Consider the following 10,314-nt stretch of genomic DNA (forward strand, 5'->3'; position numbering starts at 1 on the left):
ACATTTAGAGATGATGACTCTAAAAACATGATGTTACCTGAACTGCAGCTTCTATTATGGACTGTTTAGCTGATTGATTCAAGCTGGCAGGAACAGTCAGCACCCAGGTGAAGTCAGATGCTGTGAACTCTCCTCCTTCTGGATGAGATCTGATGGTTTTCAGAGCATCGTCCTTCAGGAACCTCAGAACTTCTGTAAAAACCTTCTGGGTCGACATCGACTTCCTGTTGGCTGCTTTAATTGTCTGCCTGCTGATGTCCTGGGAATAAGTTTCAGTATGTTAGCTTGTATGAATACTCAGATCAAACTGACCTCATTTTGCTGTTAATAAATTGGATCCGTTTGTAAAATCTCTTGAGACCACATTTTTTTGTAAATTGTGGCTTAAAAAGTAAACAATTTCATTAAAAGCTAAACGCAGGTCTAGAGATCAAGGAGGAATTAATATTTTTTGGAAATAAACGACATTCTCTACAACAAAAATTATATATTTTTGAAAAAGGTCTTAAGTTAAGAACAGAAAGGTCTTCCTTTGGCTTTTTCCAAAATCTGTAAAAAAAAAAAATAAATAAATAAAAAAAACATTCAGAAACTATTACAGTTTCTGTAGTGAAGCTGATGTTGATTAGGTTTGCTTTCAGAATTTGCTGATGTTGTAGAGAATTAAGTTGCAACAGGAGGACAGCAGATGAATGGTGGAGTGAAAGTGAAGGATTTTAATACGGCCAGTTCAAAAACACCAAAGCAAACTTAGAGAAACATGAAAGTGTAGAGCAAGAACCCTGCAGAAAACAGCTGACACAAGTGAGAACATGCATATACAGAGATAAAAATGAGATGAAAAAATTAGGAAATAATCAAAATACAAACAAAGATGATACCCAAACAACCAGGAGCCGTGACATTTGTGACATAGACCCCTCAGATCTTCTGGTTCTGGTTCTGCTCTGCATCCCCAGAACCAGAACCAAACAAGGAGAAGCAGCATTCAGCTTCTATGCACCACAAATCTGGAATAAACCTCCAAAAAAGTAAAACAGCTGAAACACTGGGTGCCTTTAAATCTCAACTTAAAACCCACCTGTTTAGAGTTGCTTATGGCTAAATTAGGGTTAGAGTGTGGGTTTTGATGTCTTCAATGTTTTTAATGTTTTTATCTTTACTTTTTATCTATTTATTAATTTCTTTTAAATGGCGTTTTAACTAAAACTCAGGTTTGAGAATCCTTGTCAAATGGCGTTTTGACTAAAAGTCTGTAAATTCCGTCCTGTCAGGCGACGGAGCCTGGATAAAACCCGTGTTAAACAGACGGTGGAGTCCAGTGACGACAGGCGCTTAAATTCTGTAACAAAAGAATGTTTTTATCTTTTTATCTCTTTCTTACTGTTTATTCAATGTCACATGCTGTTCTTATTTTTAATTTAATTTTATTTTTTTTTTTCTTTAATTATGTAAAGCACCTTGAAATGCCCTGCTGCTGAAATGTGCTATACAAATAAAATTTGATTGATTGATTGATTGATTGATTGATTGATTGATTGATTGATATAGAGAACCGCAGCGTTAAAGCCTATTTTCATGTTAGCAAATGGAATGCTGTGTAGGTGCAGATAATTCAAATAGTGACCGTTTCAAATTGAGAAGACAGCTTTGTTCACAGAGAACACACGGATAATTTACTTACTCTGTCACAGAGATTCATGATGAAGTCTTCAAAGAAATAATGTCTCTCAGCTTCTCCTCCTCTCATATTGTTAAATGCTGTTTTAGCTTCATAACCAAACTTCATAAATTCTTCATGTTCATCAAACAGGATGCAGGTTGGAGTCTTTGGGGTGTCTAGTCCAAGTCCATTCCTCCATCTCTTTATCTGGGTCTCTCCTCCTTCCTGTCTGGGTTTAACATTGAAGGCGTAGCCACTGAATCCTGAACCAAAGTCTATGGATATGATGAGAGAGTCAGGACCAGCTGGATGGAGGAGAGGAGAAAGTTAGAACATGATTAAAGAGAAGTTACTGTTTTATAACAAGTTATTTAAATAAAACCACAAATACTTGATTTATAAGTTCATAATGTTCCCCCAGCAACTAAAACATTAAATTGAAACATTAATGTTTTGCAATTTAATATTAAATTTTACACAGATTGTACTGGTCCATGTGCCTTGTGGTTGACTGGTGACCTCTCCAGGCTGCAGCTCAAACCCCCTAACTCAATGATGAGAGGTCAGGGTAACCCCTAAATATTCCATAATTGTATATATCCATTTGTTTCAAAGCATCTAAACTGAGAGTAGCAATACTATTTATTACATCACTTTCTTTAGAAAAGTAAATGGCACAAAATGTATCCTTGTTCCAATTTTCATATAATGCCTCAGAATAAAGACCTATTCTAATTGTTTCATTAAAGACATTACCATGGATCAAATGTGGCTTATATCTATTTAACTAACCTCTGACAGTCAGCAGTACTTGTTTCATGGCCTGGATTGTTCTCCCTCTGTAGACGGTGCAGCTGTAGGTTCCTGAGTCTCTGTCTGTGGGATTCTTCAAGGTCAAACTCAAGTCTCCAAATTCAAATTTTTTCTTCATCTCTGCTCTGTCTCTGTACTGTTGTTCTTCAAGCCTTAAAGAGCTTTGATACTCGTAGACCATCCTGCCAGTGTTGTGTGTCCATATTACTGTGTCTTTAGCACACAGACAGACTGTAGTTTCAAAGGGCAGCAGAACAGACTCCACTCCTGAATCCACCTCCACCCTGTAGACTGAGAAACAAAACAGATCAACAGATGTTTGCATGTTTCTATGGTGATATAAAAAGACAGCAGCATCTGGCTGCAGATGCTGTGGCTGATCTCTGGTAGCTTTGCTCTGTTGCTACCTAGAGCTCTAAAACATTTGGCTCCAGGTGGAGCTCAGCAGCAGCCTCTCATTCATCCAGCTGCCACCAAATGCAGAGCAGCAATGGAGCAATTTGTTTCCTTCACAGTTTGACATTTCCTATTCCACAAATAAAAAGTCTCACAAAGTGCTTCACTGGGAAGCTTAAAACTCATAAAGCAAAGGTGTGCATAAAATACCAAAAATAAAATTAGTCATTGAAGAGGTAAGAGAGATGTAGCGATACTTGTGCATGGCTATAAATGTAACCATGCAAGAAAAATAAATTCCTGACTGACAAATTATGTAAAAGTATGTAAAGGCCCATTTAAAAAAAATGCATTTTGAGCTGCTTTTTAAAACTATTAAGAGTCAGAGAAGTGGAGACATTAGGACTGATACCTGCTGTTTTAATGAGTCATGAGGAATGAAGGGAGATTGGATATTTCTACCAGACAACTAAATGAGTTCGGTTCTGTGGAAGAGTGGTGTCACACCAAATTAACTGTATTAATGTTTGTTTCTTTAAGAAAAGAATATTTAATTTTTACTTCTACTTTTTGAATGAGTAGTCTGATGGAAGTCAGGTTTTTGTTTTCCCATATTTCTTTGCTTCTTTATTTAAAAACGTCATTCATCCATCCATCGTCTTCCACTTATCTGCGGTCAGGTTGAGAAGGGAGGCCCAGACTTCCCTCTCCCAGCCACTTCTTCCAGCTCCTCTGGGGGAACCCCAAGGCGTTCCCAGGCCAGCTGAGAAACAAAGTCCCTCCAGCGTGTCCTGGGTCTTCCTCTGGGTTTCCTCCTGGTGGACATGAACACCTCACCAGGGAGGCGTCCAGGAGGCGTCTGACCAGATGCCCGAGCCACCTCACCTGCCTCGATATGAAGTCATGAACCTTTTCTTATTGAGTAAATAATTATGATGGGCTGCCAGGGCCAAAAATGCCAGGGCCATTTTTAGATCCCAGTCCATCCCTGCTTTTGGCTTTTAGGCTTGAAAAAACCAAAAGCAGGAACTGAAGAGTGATGGTGGGAGGATGGATTTTATGGTTTCTCTTGAATCTCCCATCATCACAACTCAAGAAGGATGAAACAATTGGCTGATAGAGAACTGCAATACTTTCCATTACAAATTTATACACAATTTTAGTCTCATTCACCCACAATGGTACATTGGGGTTAATGTGGTCTCAACTGATGACCATGAAATCCAACCCATAATTATGAAACCACAGCAAATCAGAAGTTTTCTTTACTTTTACCTATCAGGTCATTCTTTGGTTTCTGAAATGGTCACAAAACATCAGGACGTTAAGACATTAGCATTGATACAATTGTAAACTTACCTGATATAAACTGTTGTCGAAAATGAAACAAAAGGCCCACGTCAATAGTAAGAAGCAGCAGAACCGACAGAATTAGGAGAATTCTGGCCCAAGTTGGGAATTCTATGGAATGACATAAAATTACATCAGATTTATATAGAGCTTTAATGGACACTAAGAGACACCTTACATTGAAACTAGTCATTCCTATTCACGTACATCATGGATGGGAATGTGGAAATCCAGTAGATTACCACTGATGATGGAAAACTACTAGACTGAGATTGTAGCCACAACTAAGTGTATTCCAGTACTCTGGAAAATGGTGGAAAATCTATTATCTACCATTGTTGGTCTTAATGCCATGTGTGAAAACATTGATTCACACAATTTGTTTTCTTTTTTGCATGTTAAATGTACATAAAAGGAAATTCCTTTTCAGGATTTAGTAAAACCATAAAAATAAATCCCAAAATGGACGAACCACGTAGCTGAAATAAATAAGGTAAGAAAATCTCAAAAACACACAGAGAGCCAATCATGTTTAAAAGAGAAACATTATGTTAGTGTATTTATACGATCCAGGACTAACCATGAAAGTTGAATGGTAATTTATTTATTTTTTTTACTTTTTAGGAGTAATTCATCATTATTATTATTATTAGATTATTAGTGTTCATATTCAGCACATCATAAATGTATTTAAATTTCTTAGCCTCACAAATCAAAATCATTTAATGATCTAACTCCTCAAAAGGTTACGGGTCGCTGCAGAGCCGTTCAGATCAGCAATGAGATGTTTTATTTTGCCAAATACAGAAGGAGCTTAAAACGTTTATAATGTAGTACATAAAATAAAAATAAAAGTGCTCATGTATGATTTCACAACATAATTCAAATTTTATTTTACTGTAATTTAATAACTTCAATGCGTAATAATTTTAAACATTTTAAAAAATGGTGTCATGTTAGTCAGTTGACTCAACTATGGAGTCAACTGACTATTCAACTATGGAAACACAAATCAGTTTTAAGTTTTGTACATAGAGGTTTTGATCCGACTCATAGGACAGGTTCTTGAAAGGACCGAAAGCAAAGTGAATTTATAAATTATATGTCCAAGAGAAGGGAATTAAAGAATGAACAAATGAGATTTTGTATTACTTGCATCTTACTTGAGTTGTAATACATATTTGTTAAAATTTCAGACCCTGAGGGAATGGTTAGACTGGTCATAGTTCAATGACCAGTTCCTTCTTCCTTCAGTGAAGGAGGGACGCCTCAAAAGGTCAAAGTCCGCTAGCAGCTCATGTATACGAGTTTTGTGTTTTTGAACCATGGTTCAGTAAGTGAAAGCTCCAATCGGATCGATTAAGTAGACACAACAGAGTTTATTTTTCCTTTCCTGATTCATCCTCTCATGTTGTCCATTGAACTTAGGATGAAAGCTGGAGGACAGCTGAAGTTTGGCTCCAACGGAGAAGCAAACGTCCTTCCACCAGTTGATAAGCTTTGTAAAAGTGGTCGATGGTCGTGATAACTTTCTTCCCCTTTTCTTCCCCTTGGAAGGTGGAAGACCAGTGACATCAAGAGCTATAAATGATCAGGGAGGACTCTGGATGGAGAAAGGTCTTCCTTTGGGCAAAAATGGAACTGGAAGAAAAGTTACCGGTGATATGGATCTAAAATTTGATCCCATTATTGTGGTACTATTATGATATTAATAAAAGTGATGATAGAAAAAATGTCTTACTTCTTGGCAATCTTGGGATCAAAGTTCACAGTTCTTGAAATCATCCATTTTTAAATAGGATTTTTAGGACATCAATCACATAAAGAAGTGTGATTTGTATCATTACACCTCATACAGTAACTGCACTCATTTATATTTTCAAACTTACGGATATTTATTGATGAAGAAAATAGTAAAAGTCATACCAACGGTTTGTTTTGGGCTTTTTAACATAATTAGTTGGGATATATTGTGATAAATTCTTTGGATTTGTCTTTGGGACTCAGAGGTCAGTGATTTCTCAGAATCAGTCTGTATCTGTCTGCCTTCGAAGAGCAAACTCAGATAGGTGATGATGCATCTTTAGAAGTGGCTAACGTTGTCAGTTATGTACTACTTCGTGTTGGTCTACAACAGAAAAGCCCAATTTTTTTATAATTACAATGTCATTTGCATGTAAAAAATGTAAAAAGCTAGAGAGGTTGTGAATACGTTTCCAAGACACTTTATTCATAGTAGATTGGAAAAACCCAGATGAAACTGGAGAGTACTGATGGGACGAAGGACGCCACGGTTTCTCTCTAATCTGTTACTTTCACAGCTGAGGCTGGATAAATGGATGATTTGAAGGAATAGTGCAATACTTAGCATTATAAATGTGAACACTGTTTGTAAACTCATCCATCCACAAAGATATTTTGGTGCTGATGTGGATTTAATTAATAAACATAGAGATGCTAAAACTCAGCATGTTAGAGAATCCAAACCATAACTGTCAAATGACAACTTTGAATCCGCCTTACCGTTCCCCTTTCCTCATCAGGTCATTGTTCACTTTGTGAAATGGTCACAATCATGTTAATGTTTAACATAGTGATGTTTTGCAACTTTTCATTGAACTATCATTTATCAGTATGTTATTACATTGATGACATTGTAAAAGTGACTTACCTAAAATGAATTTGAGACTGAACAAAGGAACACCCAGCGCTAAGAGGAATGACAGCAGCAACACCACAGCTGGTACAGCTGGCACAGACAGATAAACCAGCCAGGTCAGCAACTTCAGGAACTTTCTCATCCGAGCAGAACTTCCTATGAAAACACATAAAGATCAGTTAGATCTTAAATAAGCATTTCCAGTTCAAACCTCTTATATTTTCTAAACAGTTCAACAGTTTTGACATTTAACTTAATACATATCAGAGTTTCCCTTAAAATCGGAATACAATATTCTTTGGACAATGTCAGAATTGTCACTAATATTCTTAAACGTATTGTTTTTTCAGTGCTCTGCTTTTGTATGTCTCCATCAAATACCTGAACTGACTGTTAAATAGCAATAAATAATTCAAATTTAAAAATATTTTAATGATCCCAAAAGGGAAGTTAAATGTTGCTGTAACTCATTATTTCAAAGTCTTCAAATACTTATTGTAGATAATGACGGCTGTTGGCAGGAAAGATCTGTGTGTTACAACAAATCTGAAGAAGCTTCTGTCTGAAGACACTGTTTTCCCAAGACAGTCTCATGAAGAGGATGGTCAGAATTGTCCAAATATGTATTGATTTTATGTTCTTCTTTGCATGATCATCTCCAGAGGCTCCACAGTCGTACCCAGAACAGAACCAGAACAGAACCAGCTGTCTTTATCAGATTGTTGAGTCTTTTTAGGTCCCTGGCTCTGATGCTGCTGCCCCAACAGATGGCGGCAGAAGAGATGATGCTCTCAACAACTGACTTATAAAAGATCAGTAGCATCTTGCTGCAAACCTTGAAAGATCTATAAACTCTATAAGCACTTGTTGGGTCTCAAGTCCAGTCTGTTGTCAAGGCGAACACAGACTTATTTATCTTCCTCAACCACCTCCACTTCTTCTCCCATGGTGGAAATAGGGTTTGATCTAATCCTGTTTCTCCTGAAATCAACAATAATCTCCTTTGTTTTGTTTACATTCAGCAGGAGATGATTGTTCCCAAACTATGACACAAAGTGGTCCCCCAGCTCTCTGTATTCAGCCTCTTGTCCATCTCTGCAGAGTCATCTGAGTATTTCTGTAGATGACAGAAGTCAGACTTGTGCTGGAAGTTTGAAATGTAGAGAGTGAAAAGGAATGGTGAGCGTACCATGTTGCTAACCACCTGGTTAGACACACAGTCCTCCAGTCTCACAAACTGTGGTCTGTTTGTGAGGTAGTTATAGATCCAGTTGATTGTTGAGGCCTCCAGCTGCGTCTTCTGGAGTTTCTCACAGAGCAGATCAGGCTGAATTGTGTTAAATGCACTGGAGAAATAAGAGAACATGATCCTCAGTGCTGCCTGCTTTGACCAGATGACAGTGGGTCTGTTGAAGCAGGTGTTTGATGGCATCTTCAACTCCAAATCCATGATTATAAGCAATCTGCAGGGCATCTTGATATGTGCTTGTCTGCTTATTCAGATGGGCCAACATGAGTCTCTCCAGGACCTTCATGATGGGGGGTGTCAGGGCAACTGGTCTATAGTCATTGACGACTGATGAGTTTGTCTTTGGTATCAGAACCAGGGAGGATGTTTTCCACAGTGGAACCTTCTCTTGGGTCAGGCTAATATTGAAGAGATGTTGCAGAATCCCACAGATCTGCTCTGCACAGGACGTCAGGACTCTGGGGCTGACATCATCCAGACCTGCAGCTTTGATCCGGTTCAGTCCCTCCAGCTGCCTCTTCATCTGACTTCTACATGCAGAAAAGTGGGAGGGAGAGGCAAAGGGAGTAGCAGCAAAGGGAGCAGCAGCATCTCCTGATCTGGTTGAAGACAAACTTGTGGAAGCAGAAGAGTCCATGACTGAGGTGGAAGACATCTGAGGTTTGACAGTAAAGTTGTGGGCTGAGGAAGGTGGGATGTTTATATGGCTGGAGAGGACAGGAGGGTGATGAGCTTGTTCCTGAGCTGAACCTATTGAAGAATGTGTTCAACTCATTTGCTCTGTCCAAACTTCCATCTATCTGATCCTCTTTTTGCCTGAAGCCTGTAGTCTTCATACCTGGCCACACATCTCTGATATTGCTCCTCTGCAGTTTATTCTCCAGCTTCTTCCTGTACTTCTCCTTTCTGTCTCTAATCTTGACTCTGAGCTGCTTCTGTATACTCCTCCATAACTCCCTGTCTCGTTCCCTAAAGGCTCTTATTTTGTTCAGTTTCTGTTGGTCAGTGATGATCCAGGGTTTGTTATTTGGGAAGCAGCTCACAGTTCTGGTGCAGATGGTGCAGTCCAAACAGACATTTATATAGTCAGTCAAACACTCAGTCATGGCACAGATGTCATCTCCATGTATATAAAGTATATAATTGAAATTTACATAAATGGAATACAATAAAATATTGTCCACATTCTTGCATTTTAGGAACCCAGTTCAATCCAGTTAATTTATATCATGTTGATTTACAACTATTCTTCTATCAAACGTATTTATAAAAGGTAATACAGTATATGTAATATTAAGGTAGTGACATTAATCTAGAGCAAGTTATATGAAGGTATAAGGTAATATACTTTATCCATGGAATACACATATGATGGAAATATTTTGCATCAAAAAATCATGCAAATAAACCTTAAAATAATCAGTTTAGTACATGACTCCAAACATACACATATGCATACACACATTAATCCAAATCAAGTTAAAACATTTCAGAATTTGCTTATCAAAAAAGTTCAGTATAAATTAATTAAATATTTCATTTTTAATTTGAATGCTACTTTAGATCTTTTGCTAAATGGCAACAACTGAACCTTTTGGAACCACAAGCTGCTTTTTCTCTCACCAGCTGAGAGCTACCACATGAAACAAACATAAATGCCACATGCAAACACACAGCAGTTATAGCAGAAAATGTAATGTCAAAGAAAACCTAATGCAGTGACACTGCGAGAAGGCAGCCTAACTAGTTTATGATTGTCAGGAGCTGGAAGTTCATAGTGTTACGGCCAGTGGCCTTTTTCTGTGGTTGTTTGTTTTTCAGTGGCTAATTGGATTGCCTCCACCTGGAAGTGGGTGCTGCCCTGCTCGTCCTGTCCTACATCCTGAGGCCTACCGTGATTGGGTCATCAATTGACGGCTCCACCAATCACTATTGAGGCCTCCCTTTAAGAGCCAAGGACATCCTGGGAGAAGGCGCGGCTGTTTCCTTTTGTTTAGACAGCTTGCCACTTTGTTAGGTGTTTCACTGCTGTTGGTTTACTCTGATAGCTCTGTTAACCTTTGTTAGCTTTGATAGCTCTGAGCACCTTTGTTAGCTTTGATAGCTCTGAGCACCTTTGTTAGCTTTGATAGCTCTGAGCACCTTTGTTAGCTTTGATAGCTCTGAGCACCTTTGTTAGCTTTG

The 10,314-nt window shown here is 38.2% G+C and overlaps 1 protein-coding gene across 1 annotated transcript in view; it reads right to left on the reverse strand.

The window, feature by feature from the left end:
- The window catches only part of LOC106937990 (uncharacterized), a 68,730-nt gene that overhangs the window by 25,711 nt on the left and 32,705 nt on the right, over positions 1 to 10,314 (reverse strand). The window contains exons 8-12 of the mRNA XM_015019780.1: positions 6,894 to 7,037; positions 4,232 to 4,333; positions 2,456 to 2,767; positions 1,685 to 1,968; positions 38 to 259 (exon numbers count right to left, since the gene is read on the reverse strand). Coding sequence (XP_014875266.1) covers positions 38 to 259; positions 1,685 to 1,968; positions 2,456 to 2,767; positions 4,232 to 4,333; positions 6,894 to 7,037 — 1,064 coding nt within the window. The remainder of the gene's footprint in view (positions 1 to 37; positions 260 to 1,684; positions 1,969 to 2,455; positions 2,768 to 4,231; positions 4,334 to 6,893; positions 7,038 to 10,314) is intronic.

The sequence above is a fragment of the Poecilia latipinna genome, unplaced genomic scaffold (assembly GCF_001443285.1).
Source record: "Poecilia latipinna isolate Pla-1442-1.1 unplaced genomic scaffold, P_latipinna-1.0 Scaffold2482, whole genome shotgun sequence".
NCBI classification, from domain to species: domain Eukaryota; kingdom Metazoa; phylum Chordata; class Actinopteri; order Cyprinodontiformes; family Poeciliidae; genus Poecilia; species Poecilia latipinna.